This window comes from Fukomys damarensis, unplaced genomic scaffold, assembly GCF_012274545.1.
Source record: "Fukomys damarensis isolate Sample0158 unplaced genomic scaffold, DMR_v1.0_HiC HiC_scaffold_30, whole genome shotgun sequence".
NCBI classification, from domain to species: Eukaryota; Metazoa; Chordata; class Mammalia; order Rodentia; family Bathyergidae; genus Fukomys; species Fukomys damarensis.
The window spans coordinates 58,453,395-58,476,008 of record NW_022900942.1 but is presented as its reverse complement, the minus strand read 5'-3'; the positions used below and the strand labels follow the sequence as shown (position 1 = coordinate 58,476,008).

Here is a 22,614-nt window from a genome sequence, read left to right as displayed (position 1 = left end):
ACTGGATGCCAGCCGTGTCCGTTTTCCAGGACTCCCCCACAAAGTACAAGTGGGTGGTTAAAACGGCAAAAAGGGCTTCTCTCAGTCCTGGAGACTAAATGTGCAGAGTGAATACTTTTAGCCCCAGCCTCCTCCAGGTTCCGGTGTTTGCCAGAGTCCTTGGTGTCCTTGGCTTGTGGTAGCATCGCTCTAATTCATTTTTCGGTCACTGTATGGTCTTCTTCCTCTGTCTATGTCTAGGTATCTCCAGATATAATCTGACCTCATCCTAACTCTTGCAGAGATTCTGTTTCCAAATCAGGCCATTTTACAGGTGGGAGAAGAGGGGCTCTCCTGCCTCAAAATGTCTTTTGAGGACAACACAGTTTAACCCACAGCACCAGCATTTTCAAATGTTTTTCCCCCGCCCTCAGATGTGTAGGGAATGAGTTTGGGAAATGTGTTTGCGTGTGTTTACGGTGCCCACTGTGGACAACCAGGCTGTGTTCAAGGAGCACTGTATTCCTCCCCCATTGTTGCAAATGTGATTTCTCTTCCTCTGCCTCTGGAAGCTGGTTGCTTGTCTTTAATGTCCTTAAGAGAATATTTCTGCTATCATGGAATATTCCACCTGCAGGAGATCAAATCCCATAGCTAACAGACTCCCCGGGATTCTGGAAACGGAACATGAAGCCAGCTTTTGGCAGAAAACGAAACACTTGAGAATCCTGGATGGTGCTAGACATTCCCTGGCTAAACATTGCAGGTGGTGGTTTGAGGGGGGGTGGAAGTGGCCCGTGGTGACCTGAGGGACCTGTGGGTCTCTTGGCTGTCGGGTCTGGACACTCCAGGATCCTGAGCGAAGCGTGGCCATGGAAGCTGTGGCATCTGAAGTCGCAAGATTCCTACCGCACACACTTCTTTTCCCAAGGGCACAGCAGGGAGGCCACACCAAGAGGAAGGTTAGCGGCGTCCCAGCTGCAGGGCAGGCTTAGAACTCCCTGGAAGTGGAAAACACTGCGTCTGGCCCACATGGGAGGTGCTGTGGAGCTTTTTCCTGTGCTATTTTCTCCCTCAGGCAGATGTTTGTGTGGAAATGTGACCTTTCACGCCTCACAGACCCATCTCCCTGGAGCTAATTCTCTTCTCAGGTCTTTTATGTAATGCTTTCTGGTGACCTTGACCTCGAGTGAAGTGTCTGATGGGGAAAATCATGGGGACTTTCTGTGTGCCACTTGCACATAAGAGAGGGCAGCTCTGGTGGTTGGAGGCAGCAACATGGCCCCTTTTTGAAGCTCAGTGGAAATGGAGTTTGCCTGTCTTACATCTTTCTTTACTACCAGCATCTGATTTAATTCTTTCAAAAATAACAGAGGAACTTGAAGGAGGCCACCAAGTCTGAGTTTCTTTCTGGATGTCGTTTCCCAGTACTAAGCAAAGTTTTTAAACGTAGCTGTGGGTGTCTGGGACCTGTTAGAATCACAGTCACGCTGCTCCAAGTTGCTTAGTGCAGGAATCTGGGGAGCCTGGGCTCCCCACTTGTTGACACCTACCCTGGCCGACGCCTCCAGGTACCCCTCCCCACAATGCAGAAGTGTTTCAAAAAACTCAGGTGTGTTCTCAGATCTTCTCTGGCAATCCTGTCGCAGAAGCGCTTGCTGTGTAGGTCCCTGGTATGGATTCCTCCTCCAGAACCTGCAGAGTGGGAGTTCGTGAACCCAAGGATGGAAGGGAAAGACTTTTTCTCCTTCCTCCCCTCTCCAGTTGCTTAGGACAGGCCAGTCAGAGAAGAACCAGCCCTATTGGAATTGTTGGAGAACTGTCCATGTTCACAGTTGCTCTGCAGTACAGTAACATGTTTTTCTGAACCAGTTACTTTTGGCAGCCTCTCCTTGACCTAGGGGTGAGGACCAGCTGGAAGGAACATGTGTGCATGGCATACAATAGTGCACCCCTTTCCTAGAAGGCAGCTTGTCAAAATGTTACCGAGAAGACTTGGGGTGCACTTGCACTGATCTCCTCCTTCTGTAAATGGATGTGGGGAGAGGAAGGACATGTTAGGGCCAGGAAATGAAGGACAGGCAGTAATGCCAGGCTGGCAAGTTGGTCAGCCTGCTCTTTCCTTTGTCACAGGAGGTATTGATGGTGAGGGACAGGGCAAGCAGTGGTTCCAGGCTTTGCTCCTGGCTGGCTGGGGTGGGCCGAAGGGGGAACTGGAGCCTCCAGCAGCTGTGTCATCGATGCTGCCATTATCCCTCAATCGTAGGGGACCTGCAGGCCGGGCTGGGAGGCCACCCTGTGACATCCTGGAGAAGATGGGCTGTTGGTGTCCAGGAAGTCCCTGGGTGCCCATCTAAGCCCCAGGTGTGGCTCTTGCAAGCAGGTTAGAGAAGAGCAGCCCTGGGGTGCAGATTCAAGTTACCACCTCTGCCAGCGTGTCCCTTACCAGCCCACACCTCACTGGCTGGTGAGCTTACCATCTGGGTGTAACCAGTATGTAGTGCGCACCAGCCATGGCTACGCTTGCTTCAGTAAATTGGCAGGGACACTGCTGTGCTGCAAGCTCTGTCACTGGATCCATGCCGAGAGCCCCAGGAACTTGGCTGATGTGCAGCCAGTGTGACCTTGAGGCATTGACCTTCAGGCCTTCCTGGCCCACTCAGACACAGTGCTCTGTCCAGCTACAGTGACCAGTTGGGGCCTGTGGTATCTGATGAGCAGCATCTCCCTTCAGCGACACATCTCTCTGTGTGGGTTCCCCTGTTGCAGATGGGCCATGCACGGGGACCCTCAGCTGTCAGGACGGCCTTTGTGACTTCACAGCTGGGTATATAGCACAGAGACCTGGAGAGCTCTGAACCCAAGGACTTGCTGCTAGAATTCAGCCCAAGAAGCTGGTCCACAGGCAGGACAGTCCTGCTTCCTGAGTGGGCGTACCTTTCGCCAGGCACTGTTCTAAGGATTCTCCCACCGTGGACCTCAACAATCCAGTAAGATGGCTCCTAATTTAGTGCATGTTTTAGATGAGGAAAGTGAGGCTCAGAGTTTTAGTGAGCTCCCTGAGGTCAAACAGAGGTACCAGTACTGGTGTGAGACTCCGGGAGTGTTGCTTCCGCCCTGAGCTGTGAATCCTCAGAATTCTGCTCCTCATCCTGGCTGCATTTCAGTGACATCTCATGGACTGTTACGGAGATGCTGCTGGGTGCTGACCCTTGGACTTGACCTCAAGGCATGTGACTAGCAGCACAGATCACCCGGGATAAGCTGTGGAATAAGCAGCCCTGAAGAGAGCAGCGAACCCTGTCAGGGGTAGGAAACACTCCCTGGAGGGATGACTTCCTGAGTTAGGTTTTGAAGAAATCAGTAGTTTACCAGGTGTTCCAGGGCAGGCAGTAGGGAAAGCACAGGTATAAAGCAGCAGGAGTTTTTAAAGGTGGGGAGCCGTGAGAGCATTATGAGGGTGACTGATGAGCAGGGAAGGGGGGAGTTATTGTGCTACAGACCCTGGAAGGCAGCCAGGAGCAGAGACACTGTTTGCCGTGCCCCAGAACTGGACTAGCCCAGGATGGGAGGCAATTCCATATCAGTTTTACAACAAGCTTAAAATCCCCAAATCCTGATGCATTCAATAGCAGCATTTCTCTAGGACTTACGATTATTGAAGGGAATTATACAAAAGTAAATAAGCCTGGCGTATGGTATATATTAACCTTGTGCTCAAAAAGAACGTTTTTAAAATCTCTTCCACTCATTTCCCCATTTTTTTATTCATCAGCAATTCCCTTTGCCGAAAGCTATTCTCAGAAGCCAGGATAAGTACATTGGAGGGTGGTGGTTGTTTTTTTTTTTTTTTAAGTGGATTTTGATTGCATAAGAGCATCATGTAGAACCGTTTCCAGCAGTTTCTTATAGCAGGAATGGAAGTGAAGATGGATTATGTAATTGTTCCCTTCGATCTATTCTCAGAGCCTAACATGTTGCCAGCCCATAAAAAAGCCTAATGATCGTTATGGCATCTGAGTGTCTCCCTGCTCACGTCTGGCGCTAGTGCTACTGCAGAAGACAGGGCAATGGTGTAAGTGCAGCGTGACTGTGCCAGCACCAGCTGCCCCGGCTCTGCGCTGTCGCCTCCGTCTGGCACGCCCAGCCTTCAGCCAGCACCCCTCCCAGGAGGAAGGACACGCACCGCTGGGGCTGCGCGTGTTCGTATTTGGGTGAGGAGAGGCAGCATACTTCAGCTGGCTGTACTGAGGCTGTGTTTTGCAAGGAGAGCAGAATGCCATCTGTCGGAGGAGGTGGCGGGAGTGTGCAAATAACTGCTATGAATTCTGTGAATGCTTAATTGCTGTAGAAATGTTTTTTGAGTCTTTGCATTTAGTTTGTTTGTTGTTTGTTTGTTTTTTCCTCACTTTTTAGAATAGTCCTTATCAGCGGCAGAAGATCCTTGTGCAGTATATTTTCCGTGCTGCCGTACCGCGACAGTGCCCAGGCTGGGTACGTATACGCATGCGCGCTCTGCGCTTCTCTGGGTGCGAAGATCCGATGCCAGTGTGCACATGTGGCTTCCTTTTCCACTTGCTGTGCTTTGATGCTGTAAATTCAGTGTTTGTGAATTTGAAAGAAAAAACACTCCGCTTGCTTTTCACCAGAGAGCCTTGTTGCTGGGGTGTGTGTGTAGATGTGTGTGTGTCCCCAACTGCGCTGCTTGTTCTTTCTAAATGTATGTTTTGTTACCCTTTCCAGTACCATAAAGTAAGAACAGTCCAGGGCCCACCAGATCCCACAGGGTCATGATGACTTTGGGGAAAAGGTAGGTCAGGAAACGAACCAGGCCAAACCCTCTGACCGTTCTGTCTCCTTGCATCTTGGGCTTGGGTTTGGAAATTGGCAAGCTGGAGCTGCCACCACAGACAGGGCAAATATCAAGCCCATGTGGCACCAGGGTCACACACAGAGAATTAGCTACAGGCCAGAGAAAAGCTCCCCTCTCTCGATCAACTAGCTCCTCCATTAACTGAAAAAAGTAACTGAGGCCCTGTCCTGGCCAAGTCCCCTCCCCCCCCACCCATGCACCATCCCTGTAGCCAGTGTTTATTTCCTGCACTGTGTGGAGACCCTGGCTGCCCCACCCACCCCATGTCACTGCACCCCGTGCTGGGCATCAGGGTGGCGCCAGGACTCGGCAGGGCAGCTCCCTGAGCAGGATGTCGGGGCGTCATGGTCTTGGCTCTGGTCTCCATTCATGAAAAGCTGGAAGTGCCCTCTGGTCATCATGACAAGCACTGCAGACCGCTGCCCTGGGAAGGGAAAGGTGGCCCCGGGGGCTGATTCATCGTCATTGTTTAATTCATCTTGCGCCATCTCCATGAGCTCTGCCCAGGTCTTCTTACTGGCTTTGTGGACCTGTTAGATTTGTGGACTGTGCCCCATGAGCCCACAGCCAGAACAGCATCTTTATTCGTGGAAGCCTCACATGGTAGACACTGGTTAGTTGTGTGCCTTGTTGAATGAACACTGATAATCATACTATGTATTGAGCGTCTATGTTATGCTAGTTCTTTTTATCATCTCCATCCTCATAACATCCCTGAAGTTCCTGAAAGTGTTCTGGGATAAGAAACAGAAAATCAAGAGCGTCGGGACTTAAGACCCCTCTGGGGGTAGCCTGTGGGTTGGCCTGGAGGACTTCCTGGGGACGCTTTCTTCACCTGAGCAAACTGTTCTAGCTGCTTCTGAAGCACAGGCTGGGTCCCTGGGGAAAGGGCCTTGTAGCAGTTCATTGACCCAACATGTGACCCCAGAAGGGCACCGCCTCGGTGTCTGATTGCAAGTGGTGTATCAGTGTGAGCAGCCTGTGGGTGAGCCAAGGGGCGGCAGTCGTATCACCCGTAGACAGCTCTTTACCAGCACCTCCCCTCCCAGCCTGGGCTTGATGGACTGCGGAGTCCACCTCAGCTCTCCGAGCTTCCTTGATGAGTTTCTTTTTCTTTATTTATTTTTTTTGTGGGGGGGGGCGCTGGGGATCAATCTCGGGCCCTTGTGCTTGCGAGGCAGGCGCCAGAACCACTGAGCTAAATCCCCGGCCCTCTTGAGTTTCTGACTGAAGCATTCTGTCCTTAACTGCAGCCCATTCCTTCCTGCATTTTGAGTCCTCACTGCGTGACCAGGAATGGTGGACACGGAGTGAAGGATGAACCCCGCGTTTCTCTCCTCCTGAACTTACAGCCTAGCATGGGAGACTAAAGTTACACATGATTAAACATAGCTTTGAATAGATGCTACAGGTATCCCAGCAAGGGATGCTGCATCTTTAAGATAGGTTGGCTTCTCCATGACTCCATCTTTCAAGGGTCCATGTTGGGTTCCTTTTCACAGGGAGGATCTGATGTCCGTATTCTAGGTCCCTTTGTGTGGTTTCAGGTGCTCCTCCTCATTTTATAGCTAAGGGCTTCTACAGTTGCAGTCTGAAACATCGATTTGGGGCCAGCATGAGAATTTGAACCCCGTGTATCTGAGGTTTTCCACGTCCTCAACAGGCCAGACAAGTGCTGTCTTTGTGGAAACTTTTCTAGGAAATGGGCTTTTCTGGTGTTGCTCCCAGAGGGTGGCTGCCGCCCAGAGAGCACACGGGCACTGCTTCCCAGTGCAGCGCCTGGTGAACGCAGAGCCTGGGGTACAGCCAGTGGAGAGGGAGGAGTCAGAGTGGAGAACTTCAGAGACTTGGGCAAATCCTTTACCTTTGTAAGTTTCTGTTTGCTCCTCCACAGAATGGGGCAGGCAAACTGCATGTTAGGTCATTAATTTGAAGATGAAGGGATTTTCTGCAAAGCCAACTAGAATATGTTTGAATTGAGATCCCAGGAAGAGCTCACCCAGACCATCTCTACTGTGCATATCTGGGGTGCGTGTTGCTCTCCACATTTTTCTTTCCTTTTTGTTTCCCTTTTCCCTTTGCTTTTCTTTCCCTTTACTCCAATACAGGGGATTGAACCCAGCCCTTTAGCGTTTAATTTTAAGACAGGCTCTCACTAAGTTTCCCAGCCTGGCATGAACTTGCCATCCTCCTGCCTCAGCTTACCACAGCACTGGGATTACAGGTGTGTGCCATCATGGTTGGCTGGTTCTCCATGTTTTTGAAATGCTAGCCGGCAGCTAGATGGTGCTAGGAAAAGGGATCTGTCCATGTATGGGTCTCCTCCTGCTGCTGGGAAGGCCCACCTCATCGGACTTGTAGGGGATATTTCTGCTAGCCCTGGCAACGTGAATGGCAGAATCGTGGGACGTAACCTTTTTACATCTCAGAGACGAACAGATTAAAACCCACCACTCCTGCAGGCTTTCTAGGTGAGAGATGAATTCTCTAACACAGATTCTTTGTCACACCTTTGACAAAAATATTCTCTGGAGAAGATTGTGCCTGTTTCTGCAGGACATTCTGCCTAGGCACAGAAGAAGCTGTGAGCACAATTCCAAATATTGTCTTTTCGCAGCAAGATTAAGGAACATTCTTCTCTTAATTTTTATAATAAGTAGACATCCTGTTTATAAATAATAGCTATTTACCATGATTAAGATCTTTTTTTACTAATTAAGAGAAAACAACCATGCTCAAATCATTAAAAATGTTTCAGTAAAAATACTAGTTGATATAATAAACACATACACATTTTAAACTACTTTAGTTTGCATAGATGATAACTAGGAAGTATCCCCCTGGAAAATTCCTTTGGCCCTGGCACGCTGTCTGACTTGGACAGTCATCCGAGTTCTGGGCCAGGCCGTCAGAGGTCATGAATTAGTCCTTTCTGTTTGCAGCCAGGACACGGGGGCCAGCAGCACTGGAACTCAGAACCCTGCAGCTTCTAGTACCCCTGTGCCCTTAGACTTGTGCACCTGAGCAGGCTACATGTGCTTGGTGTACAACTCCAGCCTCCACAGGAGAAAGTCATAAAAACAGGAAACTCGGAAGTTCCTCCGCCTTCATCCTGGGAGGCACCATTGGCCAGAACTCCCTGACCCTGCTGGGTTGTTTTGTCTCCTCCTACTGCAGGACCGCTTCCTGGCTCCACCTCCCAGCTCTTCGCTTGCCCTGCCTCACCTCCCACTGCGACCCCAAAGCTTTGTTCTTGGTTTGAACCCAGAGTGCCCAGACCCTGGCTGCTGACTCGGGTGGAGCAAAGCAGACCGACGAGTCACCAGATAGTTTTCACCATCTGTCCCTGATTCCTCTGTGCATTCAGGTCGCTGCTCTGCCCCAGTGAGTGGAACTGGGGGAGACTGGTTGAGGAGGACACTGGGGATAGAAATGAGCTTCCAACGAGAATAGCTAGGCTCCAAGGAAGTGCTACAGACACTGCTCCCAAGCCTTCCGGGAAGTACTTTGCTGTTTGAAATCTCCACCCCACCCACTGGCTTAGTGGGCCACTGTCCCTGCTGACTGGTGGCAGCAGTGATGCTGCACTCGCTGTCTGCTGAGCGTTCTCCACACGCCAGGCACTGTTGGAGGCAGTCGAGTTGAGGCAGTAGAGTTGGAACAGTGAACAGGAAAATGAGCCTGAGTAGAAGTGAGCTACAGGTAGACTAACACTCAGAACAGCCTAGCACCCAGGGAGGAGAGTCCTGAGCAGCATGCGGTTGGAGCACTGAGGAGGAGCACGGGGAGTTTGGACGGAGGGACCCAGAAGTGCTCCGCGGAGCAGGCAGCTCTTCCAGGTGCGAGGCAGGGAGATGGCAGTTCTGGGCCCTGTGTTGCCTGTGGAGATCGTCAGGGGATGACCCAGCTCCTCGTGAGCTCCCACACACAGCTGCCCATGCCTGGCACATTGAAATAATTCAGTAGTTTGGTTCGAGCTGGAATCCAGTTTCCAACTAACAATGCCTATCTAGCCCTGTGTGGTGTGTGGATGGAGACTGGGAACAGGAAGAAGCCAGCTCCCTTGGGTGACCAGGTCTCAATGGGCCTTCAGTCTCCATCCCCTGCTCAGGATGCTGGGGCTGTTTTCCTTGCCTCTCCAGAGATCCTGCAAGCTCATCTTCGTGCCCATCGGCGGGGCTGGTGTGGAAGTGGTACGTCAGTTGAACAGGGGTCTTGTGAATGAGACAGGTTGTTCCCACTCCCACCCAGCGACAGTCCAGGCTTCTAGAGCTCATGCCTGAGTCATTCATCTTCATGGGCTTTTTAAAATTTGAGATCTGAAAAAATGCACAGATCTGGTACCTTCCTGCTGTGTTATTTGGTATAGTTTTCTACGTGGACCCCAGGATGGGGACTCTGGAATCATGGGAAACGCTTGGGATTACTCTGCAGACCACCAGGTTAATACCAAACTGATGTCAGGATCATTTCCACAGTGACCTCCAGAGCCCGAGAGACGCAGACAGCCTTGGTCACTTGACAGCTGCCCCGGAGTTCAAACTCTGCTTCCCAGCTTTGATTTACAGGGAGGGCTGTTAGAGAGGAGTGCGTTTCCTTGGGACTTGCTGAAGGCTTCATCAAACATCGGTTGAACGTGCTAAACTTGAGATCCAAATGACCCTTGTGGTGTGATGATGGCCACTCCCTGCCTCTCCCTCAGGACTGCTCAGGGGAGGTGCTCGAAGTGCCATTCTGCAGGAGGGGCTGCAGTGAGAGGAGTTCGGCCCACAGAGACGTCCCAAACTACCCTGCACACTTAAGTGCCGAGTGAGTTTCCCTCCCCACACAAGCACCCCTCTGGTGGCTCAGGACCAGCAACACAGGGCACGTTGACCAGTGTGTGCACCTCGGGGTGACAGTGGAGCCCAGCAGTCAGGACTAGCCTGTGTGGATGTGAGGGCCACCTCCTGGGGACTCCGGCAGCTGAAAGGGTGGGCTTTGGCTTTCGGAAGACTTGGAAGGTTGATGGTTTACCCTGTGGCATTGGATCCTCCAACACAGACCCCAGGTACTCCAGAGTGAAAAATAATCTGTGTAACTCCCCACATGCATGTTTGTTATTCTTAGACTAGGAAGGGTGGCCTGGTGGTGCCGATGCATTACTGGCCGAGACACCGAAGCGCCCACCCGCTGCCCCTCACCATCACTTCCTGGCAGCCACTAAGGGAGCCCTGACAAAGGGCCTGTCTAGAGGCATGAAAAGAACGTTGCTCTTTAAGCAAGAGTCCCTAATGTTCCAGGCATTAGGTCCCTGTTCACAGCTTCAGAGCGTCTTCACGAAAGGGGCAGTGGCGGGGCTCTTAAAATACTGAACATGTCCCCTAAAATGTTATCTGATTTATGGAGTTGCTTATGTACATGTGACACTTGGGGAATCGTCTCTCAGATAATGAGCTGCTTCTGGTCACAGTCCTTTGTTCTGATTTGTTGCTTTATGCAGCATGAACCCCTGTACCCTCAAAGCGGCCCTGAGGGACACAGGTGTGGAGCACATGTGTGCGCTGGGTTGCAGATAGCAGAATCCTCTGAAGGGGAGGTGGAGGCTGAGTTTTTCAGCAGCCCACAGATTCCCCAGGAAAGACCGAGAGCAGCAAAGATACCTGGGACAGTGCGGTGGGGGCCAGGGCGGAGCCACGCCCTGGTGCTTCTCCCATGGAAACCCCTGCACCTGGGGTCCCCACCCTTGGTTACCAGAAGTTCGGGTCCCCCCATCACATCGTACTCCAGGTTCCACATGAGCTCTTCACTTGGCAGAACCTAGCCACCTCTGGGGAGCCGGGAAATGTTGTTCCTAGCCTTCGTGCATATGGTGAGCTGGGCTGTCCCTTGTCACAGTGGCTCCCTGAAGAACCTATCCGCACACTGAGCCTGGGGAGGCCATTGAAGAACTCCAGCCCCTGGGGCCAGACCCAACACAGTTCCCAGGGGGGAGCCCTCAGAGAAGAGAGGGCACCCCAGATGTTCCCTCCCCGTAGCCAGCTTCCTTAAAGGCTGCGAGAGAGTTTCTGATCAGTCCGCAGGTCACCAAGGGTCCTGCTGAGCTCAGGGCCAAGCAGCACCAGCTGTTGTGCAGCACAGAGCTTGAGGTGGTGCTGGAGAGCCAGCCCCCTCCACTCAGTCCCTCGCCGTGTGGTGCTGGCTCCTCCCCGCGTTGGTTCTGTGATGGGAAATTGGGACTGAAATCCAACTCTGTGGTTCTGTTCTTGTCTGTCAGTCTCTCCATTTGCTCACTGAAGGCTTCCGCCTTGTCTGTCCTCATCCCAGGCTTCCTAACACGGAGACAGGGCCCTGAGGCTGTGCTTCTGTTCTCCCCTCCGGCTCTGTCTCTCAGCCCAGCCCCAACAAGAAGCCTGTGCTTCCTTGTGAAGTGCTCCTTGTCTCTCGGCATTTCTCCGTGGTGCACGGTTTAGAACGCTGGCCTGTCCTGACACACACAGGGCCCGCTAAGAGTTCCCGCCTGCAGCACCGTGCTGAGGCTCTCACGGCCTGTTCTCCTCTTCGCGGCTTGTGAGCGTGAACCGTGTCTTGGTGTGGCTCTGTCACTTGAACACACATCCCTTGAATGAGTGTGTAGAGTGCTTGAGGGCTGTATCTCCAGGCTGGTAAGAATGGCTGCTTTTCTAGGAAAGCACATGTCTCGTCCCAAGGGGTGGCCAGACAGCATCCTGTGTGCTCCCAGGAGCCCTCAGCCTGGTGTTCCATCCGAGGAAGTGACAGAGTAGGAAGCGACAGGCCCGGAAGGAGCAAGCAGGAGATCTGACATGGACCACAGGGCCTGCTCCCCTCCGAGTGGCAAAGTCACACCCACAGTGAAAGTCGCCAAGCCTCAAGTGATGAGAGAAGGCCTCAGGTCACACCAGACCCAAGTGCTAAGCCCCAGCTGTGTCTCCCAGTCGGGCGATTCCCCAGTGGCAGCCTCACGGCCCATGCCAGTGTCATTTGACCTTCCTGGCCTACTGTGCTTTTTAATGCTGCTCACAAACAGTTGTGCCCTAAACCACAGAATTCCAGGGCCCTGCTGAGGTCAAACCTGCTTCTGCTGTCTTTACCCTGTGATATCCACTGGCTTTTGGTGGAGCTGCTCACCCAGTTCTCTGGCAAATCATTTTGTCCTTACTACAAAGCAGTACCAGTGATCAAAAGTAGATAACACAGAGCCCCCCTTTGAGAAGGTCACATGGCTTTCCTTCTGCTTCTGTGTAAATGAGGGGACACGTGTGGGTGAATCCAGCATAGTGGGAAGGAGCACAGTTTTCCCAGCTCAGTACTGCAGCGAGCGTCATCCTAACCTGGAGCCCCTCTCCATGTCCAGCAAACTCCTGCTTTGGTCCTCACTGCCACCCACAGCCACAGCCAAAGCCACAGCCTGGTCCTCATTCCCGGCTCTTTGTGCAGCCCAGTGTGACCAGGCTCATTGGGTGCAGGTGCCAGGACTGAAGGGTCACTTGTGGATTGAAGACTGGCCACGGGGTACCACTGGTCATTACCAGGGGCAAATAGCAGCTCACAGCACCCACCTAAAGGCTGAGCTCGTTGAGTAACACTCCCTTCCGAGAGCACAGAAGTCCTTCTGGACATCAAGGCGGCCACTTCTCCCTGGGGTGTCCTCTGCTCATTCATTCAAGGATGTTTGAAATGCAGGATGGCTGAGGTGATGCCAGTTCCAGTCCCAGTAAGTGCAGTGACAGGGAGCTCTGTTCAGGTCAAAGAAGAGCTTTTGGGATTACGTGGAAGGACCTGGATACGGTCTAGTCCTTCATTTTTAAACTGCAGAAGCCATTCTCCCATCACAAGTTTACACAGCAGCGCCTGCCTGGCAAACATAAGGTCCTCAGTTTGATCCCCAGTACAAAAAAACAAAAAACTCAGAGCAGCTAACCGCAGAACCGCTCTGGAGAAAGGACAAGGAGGCCCAGTCCTCCGGGAATACCCAGACCCTGTCCGTCCTTGACAGTGGGCATCTGAAGCTGGCAGTCAGGCACCTCACTGACCTGGGTGTGCAAGTCTATAAAACTGTTTGAGAGGATGGCTCCAAGCGCCTGCCAGGCAGCCCCGGATACCCATACGGCGGCAGTCAGGGCCTTTAGTGTCCATGCTGCTCTTCTACCTCTGCTCCGGCCTGGTTCATAAAGAAGGAGCCAGCGGTGTGGTCCTGCAGGCACACGGTATCCTTCTGCAGATGTGGAAAGGACATAAACCGAAAAGGAGAAACACGACAGCCTCTCCTCCTAGACAGAGCCACCACCAGCATCTCCAAGTCTTCCCCCCATGTGTGCACTTGTCGGAAATGAGAAGATGAAGACAGTTGTTTTGCTCTCCTGGCCAGCTCGCACCTCGCCTGACGTGCTGGTGGATGCTGTTCCACGGGAAGGGGGCAGATGTGGCCCGTCTTTTCCAGTATAACTAACATTGAACCTCCCCTCTCTGTAAAGGCTGCCCTCGGAGGAGGCTTGCAAATTGTGCCATTTTCTGGAAGAGTCCCAGTCTAAAACCAGCTCCTCTTTTCCTTGACCAGCAGCTGCCAAGGCCAGCCGAGTCTTCCTGCCTTTGATCCGCGTTAGTCATTGCCTTCTCTGTTCCAGTGCGGATCTGTGGTTTGGCTTGGCAACCCTCGGAGCCTAAAATGACTTGCAGGCGACTTTCTTGGCGCCCTTCCTCCTGGTAAACAGCTCGCCCAGCGCCTCAAACCGGGGCCACTCTGCCCTTGTGCCCACCAGCCACCACCCTGTCCTCCTGCTGCTCTGCCACCACTGTGGGCCAAGGGATGCACCGTCTGGGAGCTCCTGAGAAGTTTACGTGTTTAGATGTAGGTAGGGAAGAGAATGAGAAACACTGGAATTGCCTAGGAGGAAAGATCTTAGAGTCCAGAGAAGGAAAGGCTTCTGAAAAGAGGTAGAATAAAGCAAACCTTACCTTCAGATTGTTGTTGAGTGTCAGTCTCAACCACAATACCGAGAGAATGACTTGAAAAGGTATAAGCTTCACTTATTCTTAGCATTTGGCCTTGTTTTCTCCTGGCCAGTCTTGAAAATGTCAGGCTCAGTTTGCACTATCAGAAGAATGGCTTTGAGAAGGAATTAGATGTGGAAAATGTGATTTTAAAACTGGTCCCATTTATAGAAGAACCCAGTGACCAACTAACAGAATCAAGCATTTCTTCACCCATAGATCCTAGACACACGGCTATCCTAATATTCGTCTTTCCAAGTGAACGGGCAGTTCAGAGCTTGCCGCAGAAGTAACTGTTTTGCCTCTGTCGAGATTCTTAGGACACTTTGTGGGACTGGTACCAACAGTTTGAATACTGATGGCAGAAAATAGAGGCTCGTTTGAGGCTTTAGAAACATGCAAACCTTGAAGAAAAACGCAGGATTCCTGAGACAACAAAGGAGGCCAGATTTCAGCCAAGGCCCAGGAAATGCAAAAAGGTGACGGAGAGGGAAAGGCTTCAGAAAAGCTGGAAATGAGTGAGAACGGGGAGGAGACTAATAAGACATCACCTCGAGTCTGTGCTGGCATCTGGGCAGGAAATGCAAGAGCCGCTCAGCCCAAGGCCTTGAGTTCATCTCCCACTCCTCCTTCTGTTGAGGCCTGTTCGCCATAGGGCCCTGGTGTCAGGTGAGTGTGGTCCCCACAGACCTCTGTCTGCACATGGAACGGCCGGGTTCCCCTGAGGTCCATGCGGGTCTCACCTGGGTCCCGGCACTCCCAGGAGGGTGACTTCTCTCTTCTTGTTACCAGCCTGTACTTTCCCATCCCCAGGACGAAAAGATAATGTTGCAGGGCACCTGCTTCTCAAGGCTCTGAGTTCAATCCCTGGTACCAAAAACACAAAAAAGAAAATGTTGTGCTTGAATGTGTTAAAGGGGACAAGATGATAAAAAGATGAACTGTAGTGGGAGAGAAAAAGCAACACGTGTTGGAGACCAGAAAACGTCACCCGAAAAATGCCGCCTTAAGCAGTATTATTTTGATCAGAAAGCAACTGGGCAGAAGCGAGAAATGCCTCCTGTCTTCCCACTATTGGCCAAGAAAACAGGACATTAATGTACACAAACCCTTATCTCTACCAGGTCAAATGGTAGGAAGTACACAAATTAACACGCATCTTAATAACTGCAGAACTGTACCCTAACTTCAGTATCTCCTGTTGCCTTGAGACAGATGTACTATTAAGCTAGTATTTTAATAGAATTTTTGGAGCAGTTGTAGGTTTGCAGAAAGTACAGAGTTACCGTATATATTCTAGTTTCCTTTTATTAACATCTCACTTTGGAGTTGCACAATTGTTACACCGGATGAGTCATTGACACATTGGTAACGAAGGTCTGTAGTTTGTATCCTTCCCTTCCAGGGCTGGACGGTCTGTGGGTTTTGTTGCTGTGGTTGTTTTGTGGTACTGGGAACTGAACCCAGGAGGTTTGTGCCACTGAGCTTCATTAGCAGCCCCTTCTGTTTTTATTTTGAGACAGTGTTTCACTAGGTTTCCCAGGCTGGCTTTGAACCTGTGGTCCTTCTGCCTAAGCTTCCCAGTAGCTAACGTTACAGGCATGTGCCTTGTGCCAGGCTTTCTGTTGGTTTTGACAGCTGTCTGATGACACGCATCTGACACCGTATCATACGCAGCACAGTTCATACCCTGAAGATCTTGGTGCTCCATCTGCCCCCACCCCCTGAGAACCACACGTGTTCTCATCGTCTCCGTGACTTTGCCCTTTCTTTAGAACACTACACACTTTGAATCATACAACATGTGGCTTTTCAAACTTTTACCCACAAATAATGCATTTAAGTTTTTGTCCTTTGGTTTGCTATTGTTTTTTCTTACTAGTTTATTTCTCAAACAGGTCCTCACTATTTAGTCCAAGGCGGCCTTGAATTCGCTATGTAACCCAGGCTGGTTTTGAACCTGTGATCCTCCTGCCGCAACCTCCCAAGTGCTGGGATTACAGACGTGTGCCATCACACCTGGCAAGATGTGTCTTTTCGTAGATCATTGTTTTTGTTTTTCTAATGCTGAATAATACTCCATTGTCAGGAGGGTGCATTTGTATTCATCCACCTACTGAGAGACGTTCTTGGTTGCTTCCATGTTTTGGCAGTATAACTAAAGCTGCTAAAGACAAAACAAACGAAAAAGAAACACCTGGCTCCCTCCTATTTCTTTACCGGGCGTTGTACAAGCTGATGTCCATTTGTGACACAGCCTTGGGTGAGAGAGAAATGTATTCAACTTCCAGGCTGCCAGCTCAGAAACCTTTGGAGCACAGCCCACTAGTGAGCGGGAGACGCGGGTGTTTTGTTGAGGGCTTGTCCCAGGGTTGTCCCTGTGCCTCAGGGAAGGGGCGCCGGTGTCCAGGTGTTTTTTATTTTGCAAAACATGTGGACAGCTGTATTTCTGTATCTAGGAATCTGACCAGAAAAAAGTACAGATGATCCCTGCCAACTTGCAACTGGAGCTCATGGGAAGTAACCAAACTAGATGATTCTGGGGGGACAGTCTCTGCAGCGTGTGTGAGGCGCGGGCCCCTTCGATGACCGTCCCTGATGGAGTGGTAGCTGCTGGCCTCACTCCCTGCAAGTGCACCAGAGATGGGTGAGGGAGGTGGCCTCCCAGCAGAGCGTGGGTGTCTCTGGGGGTGTGTTTTTCATCGCCAACAGCTTCCAAATGGTGTTTATGTCTTCAGCTTTTGGCATTCAGGGCATTCGGATGAGGTCATCCACTTGGGCCTATTTCCTGAGTGTTGATCGTTTTGTGACACAGAGACCAGCTTCTGCTATTCTAAGAGCGAGTCTTCAAGTCTCTGTGCTCCCTGTCCTCCCCAGGCCCCCTTGCTCCCACCCGCTTTCCCCAGAAAGTTCTTTTTGCTGTGGAAAATTACACATTCACAAACTGTGCTTCTTTCCTCACACCAAGCATATTCCCACACAGAGACCCATTCTGGAATGATCTCATGGGTGAATCATGCCATTATCCGGCTGTTTATAGGAGCTGCCTTTAGACAAAGATTTTGGTGTAAGCTATGTTAAGACCCCTTCATTGTCTGCCAGTTGCTCTTGTGGGGACAGCTTATCCATGAAGTGCTGAGTGTGAGGAGGCAGGACTTCTAGGCTAAAAGCTGCTTTTGATTTCACTTTTCTCCTGTCAGCCTTGTTCATGGACTCAGCTTCTGGGGTGTAGCAGCTCTCAGCTGTGAAGCATGCAAGCCAACCTCATCCAAGATGGCAGCCACTCATGTCTGAAGGGGCCATGTGTTAGTCAGCGTTCTGCTACTGAAACCGTGTTGGAGACTGTTAAAAAGAGAAAAGGGTTATTTTGCTCATAGTTTTAGAAGTTTTAGACAAGTTTGTTGGCTGTGTTTTGGGGCCTGTGTTGAGGCAGTACATCGTGATGGGAGTGTGTGGCAGAGCAAATTCTACCTCATGGCTGGGACTCAAAAAGAGAAAGGAAGAGGAGAGGCCTGCAGTTGCAATATCCCCTTTGCAGGCACAGCCCTTCACCTAAGACTTCCCGGTAGGCCCACCTCCTAAAGGTTCCTCCAATAGTGCCACGGGCTGGAGACCAAACCTTTGATACATGGGCCTTCCGGATCTGAACTATAGCAGGCAGGAAGTAAGTCTTCTTCAGCTAAGCTAAATACTTACGTCATGGGGTTCCGGTGGGTGTGCAATCTCTTAATTAAAATTAGTTCACAAGCGGTATTTCCTTTCTTAATCCAACTTTCAAGCTTTGCTTTCTGTGCAGCAAATCTCTTTCTTCTTTTTGAAGGGTCTAGAAATCCTGTTAATATTTAATTGGCTCTTAAATTATTTACACATCAAAGTGTTTGAACTATTGTTGTCCTTTAAAGAGCAAGTGCCCAGTGGAGATCCTGGCTGGCATTCCAAGGTCTTAAGCTTAGGGTGCCATTAAAGAAATGACCATGCTTAGGAGAAATCAGGACAACCTCGTCTCAAATGCAGAAACCCCTGGATCATAGTTAATTGGATTGCACACACTTTTCCCATCTACTTTCTAGGTGTAAAGTATTAGATCATATTTTTAAAGCATAATACTGGTTCGTTAATTATGCTCCCTAAGGAAAGAGCCATACTTGAACTTCTTGCTATCTAACAGGGGATCTTGTTTTCCCATCAAGATCAGTTATGTGTGTTATGGCTCAGTGAGCAGCCAGCTGGGCCTTTGCCAGCGAGCCACAGAGGAAGAAATGAAAATTTGGCCTTTTACAAAAGGTAAAAATCAAGAATCGGCTATCGGATGGTGAAGGGTGACCCAGGCCATCCCCTTTGAGCCCCAAGATATCTAGATTGTCCATCTGCTCTGATCAGATGACACCGCAGTGCTAATCCACAGGTGCTTGCTTTGTGCCATAGAAGCCAAGACTAAGACTGGTCCGGGGCTTTCCTACCATGAAGCTGCAGCCTTTCAAAGAGAGCCACGGTAAATGAGTTGTGCCGTCCCGTGAAGGATGCTATACCCTCCACATAACCAGTGTGCTCTCCTTGCTTAAGGGTATAACTGCATGGCTGTCTCCCCAGATGTACTTTCCCCTCCTATTTAAACCCCTATCCCCACACGCATGCTTCCTGAGTTCCTCCTCCGGCCCCTCCGATCACTCCATGCCTGCATTGGCCAGTTTCAAACATTAGGCTTTGTAAAACAAAGACAGCCTTTGCGTTGGTTTTCCAAAATGGACTTGTCTCCTACATCCTCTGCAGAGGTTAACAGACTTGCATTGACCTTGCCAGGCATTGTGGTGCAGTCTGTGATCCCTGAACCTGGGAGGCTGAGGTGGAAGGGAGCACTGTGATTCTGAGGCCACCCTGGGCTAATAGTTCAAGGCCAGCCTGAACTACATAGTGAGACCCTGTCTCAAAAAAAAAAATGAAAAACAAAAACAGACCCCAGAAAAACAACACTTGCACAGAATGAGAAATGAGCTCATGTAGGAAAACAGTCTGAGCCACAGTGTTACCCAGAGCTGTGGGAGCTGGAAGGGGGAGCACAGTTTTATACAAAATCCACATATGGTACTGGCTCATGCCTCTTCTGCTTTTAAAAGGAGACAGACTATAAATAAATTAATATTTGAACTCTCCGTGTATCTGGGAAAAAGTAATTCTTTAGGCTTTTCAAAAAAGTCACAAAGTCCAACTTCAATTTTTTTCTAACGACTTTCCGCTGAAACTCCACATTCTCCAGCTCTCGTCTCCTGGTACCGGACGGTTAATTCTGGCCTGTGAGCCAGCAGATATTTTTATTTCCATAACCATTTTATGAGAATTCAGAATAATGATCTTAGAAAGAAAATATCAAGATTTTATCTCCGTTCCACTGGGACTTCTGCTTGATTCTTTTTCACTGAGTTTTGGAGACTTTTTTTTTTTCTGGGTGAATCTGCACCCCTCAGGGTTCCTTTCCTCTTAATTCCTTTGGTTCTGAGACTGGGGACACCAAAAGCCATGCTGCTTTGGCTGGCTTTGCATTTACATAAGACCTGAGCAATTATCTGTAATATGGGGGCGGGGGACAGGTGAAATCACTATTGTTATATAGATCAAATAAGGCCAGAAAAGGAAAATATCCTACAGCATATGTTAATACCAGGTTTCGGTGACTTTTATCTGAGCACTTAGCTAAGAAAAACCAACTCAAACTTTTCAGCCTCTTGAAAAGATGTTGTAGTTCTCCGATCCTGGCTTTTTCACGTACATAAACTTGGGTGTCAGCTATGGCTTCTGTGAGGTGACTAGACCGGCGTGTGCGTGTGTACCTGTGTGTAAGAGGTGGCTCTTAATTCATACCACCCAGGTGGCAGCTTGAAGCCAGTGGCACCCTCCCCCTGAACCTGAGGGGAAAATGTATAGAAACTTGTGTCCCCTGCTATCACAGAACAGGCAGCGTCCTAGAAAGGTTGTGATGTTTGTTACCATGTCAGTGAAGTTTTTAAAGTGTAAACGTAACGGAAACAAGTGGCCCTGCTTTGGTTTACACAAAGCGCTCATCCCTTCTCGTCACCTGCTTCACAGGAACTGTCAGCTCCTCTTGTTGGGGGCTAAAGGGTCTTCAGGTTTGGGCACCCTGGTCACCTGCCCTGCCTGGGATTGTGTGAAGGAGCCCAGGGCTCCTGTGATGCCCACACCCCGCCATGGCCCCCTAGTGTACCCCGGTGCTTCCCTACCCCACGACCCCGCCAGGCCAAAAGATCCACTGCCCTGTGCCACATGCGTGTTGCTGGGAACCCAGTTTGAGGGGTGCTGATGGAGTGCTGGACATGGAGACCTCTGGCCCTTGTGTCCTTCCCCCAGGGGAACCCTGCTTTCCCTGCTCCAACTGCTGGGTCCTGCTTCTAGGGTTGCTAGAGGTGTCCCTGCAGTGACCGGCTTAGAAGGTAAACACTTCTGACACGACAGCAGGAAATGGCCAGGCCACCGGCCGGGAAGGAAAGCGGAACACAGATCCAGGCCACACATGCATTATATGTAACTGTATTGTTCTGCCACAGAAGTCACCAGTCACTGACACGTACGCAGGCCAGCGGGGCAGTCACTGACCACTGTGGCCATGTCCATTTAATTAAAATTGCATATAATTAAAAACTAGCTTCCTCGGTCAGCTGGTCGCACCGCAAGCACTCAGTTGCCACATGCAGCAGGTGACTGCCATGTGAGACAGCACAGCTGGAGAGACCCCAGCGTGGAGCAAGAGTTCCGTGCACAGTGCTTGTGTGTCCCTAGCCCTGTGTGGTTCCGGCACTGCTGAAGGCCGACTTGCCATTCTTCCTTTTCTTACTAGGATTGGCCCTGGCTGTTTAGAAAGCAGTGCGATGTAAGGAAAGAGCCAGCGGGAAGTTTAAAGTCCAGCAAGTCGTGTGAACTCTGCCGGATGGGTTGCTGCGGGAGGTGGGCGGCAGCCTTGCCCGGCTCCTCTCTTTCATGTGGTCCCAAGTGTCCCCAAAGCACCTGGAAAATCCACTGGGTCCACAAGTCCCCGTTCTTTAAATAGGCGTTGGGGCTTAGCTCCGGGAGAGAAATCTCAGATTTATAGAAGCACACAAAGTATAGCTTTTACCGCAGCTGAGGTGTGGCTGGGCTGGCTCTGTTAGCTGTGATGTAGGTGGTAGCAGTGCGCAGACAGAGTTGGGGCGAGGCTGCCCTGGGGCCAAACGAGCAAGAGGAAGAGGGACACGATGGGAAACAGGCTCACGGCACCTCTGTGCGCCAGATCAGCGAGGCAGCCAGGCCGCCGCCCCTCGGTAACCCCTTCTTCGGCAGCTTCAGAGTCAGATGTGTACACAGGGAGCAGAAGTGGGGGCTTCCTGCACCTGGGAGCGGCCTGAACGCAAGCTCACCCTGGTACTCCCAGCCTCCCTAGGCCTCTCTCCCCTGAGAGTCAGAGCAGCTCCCTGCTTTTTTGTTCGTTTCGCCACCACCCACCCCCAGCGAAGTCTCTGTCTGGCAAGATGGAGACGAGGAGACCGGAGGTAGCGGGTTGAGCGTAGGCCTGCCGGGCGCGGCCCTGGGGAGGGAGGAGTGTGTGGACCTGGGCTGGAGGCCTCTTCCTGAAACACAGCCTGCTGCCCGTCCAGCGGACTGGGGTCGGTCCGCTCCTTACCTCAGAATTTCTTCGGTGATCAGGTTTCGCGTTAGGGGCGTCCCCCTGTGAGTGACCTGTGCGTTCAGCATCTCTGCCTGCACTGCTTTAAGGGGTCTGTGGGGAATCATCCTGCAGCTCACAAAGCAGGTAGAGCCACGGGCGATGGTCCTGTGGGTGTGGACAGTCCCACGGTGCTGTCGCCTTGCTGAGCCCTGCTGTCCCCTGGCAACACGTACATAGCTAGGGAGTGAGCGGGAGGCTGGGGGACTCTGACTGAAATAAGAATGGCCAAGGGGAAGAAACCCAGCGCAGTGTGAAGGCTGTGTGGTGTCGTCCGGTTGCCTTCGTTCCGTGTGACTTTGGGGTCATTCTGAGTAAGGCAGTGCCTGGCCTCCCGAGAACACTGCTGTGAAAGGCAGCACTGCCTGGGTGCGGCAGGTCGGTGCTGCTTCTGAGAACCACCCCCTGCAGACTCTGCATTGGAGGTAGGACAGGGATCCATTGTCCTTGGCCTCGGTATGCACGTAGACAAGGGCGCTGGCGGAGCAGAATCAGAGGCCCTCTTTGTCCTCCGTTCTGGACTGTGACCTTCTTTTCTCTCTTCCCCCCACCCGCCACTTTCTCTCCTGTTCACTGCGTATCTTTGGCCCAAAGAGTCTTGCCTTCGTATCTGCCCTCATATTCAGGCTTGCTCAGGTCCTTGGTGCCAAGCGTGGACCTCCAGGCCCCACAGTGAGAAGGCTGTTGTCGGAGGTGCTGTTCACCCTCAGGCATGGGGTGTTGTGGAGGAGGAGGCTCTCGGCCGGCTTCATTTTAGAATCATCCGGGTATCGCTTAAAACTCTGGATGCCCGGGCCCACCCATACTAATGCAGAATGTCTAGGGGTATGAGCCGGACAGCAGCTGGTCTTCAGAGATCCCCAGGTGATCAGAGTAAACACCACAAGTTGGGAAACTCCTGTAAGGCAGAGGGATCACGGTGACTCTGTCCTCCATCTCTGAGGCACAGGAAAGAGCATCAGATGCAAAATCAGTCCCTAGCACCTACATCCTGGTCCTCGTGGCAGGCCATTTACCTACTCTGGGCCTCAGTTTCCACCTCTGTAAAATGGGTCCGTAGTAA

The 22,614-nt window shown here is 51.2% G+C and overlaps 1 protein-coding gene across 1 annotated transcript in view; it reads left to right on the top strand.

Annotated features, from left to right (window-relative positions):
* The window catches only part of Cables1 (Cdk5 and Abl enzyme substrate 1), a 72,104-nt gene that overhangs the window by 32,594 nt on the left and 16,896 nt on the right, over positions 1 to 22,614 (top strand). The window contains exon 5 of the mRNA XM_033757412.1: positions 4,396 to 4,473. Within this exon, the coding sequence (XP_033613303.1) occupies positions 4,396 to 4,473 (78 nt within the window). The remainder of the gene's footprint in view (positions 1 to 4,395; positions 4,474 to 22,614) is intronic.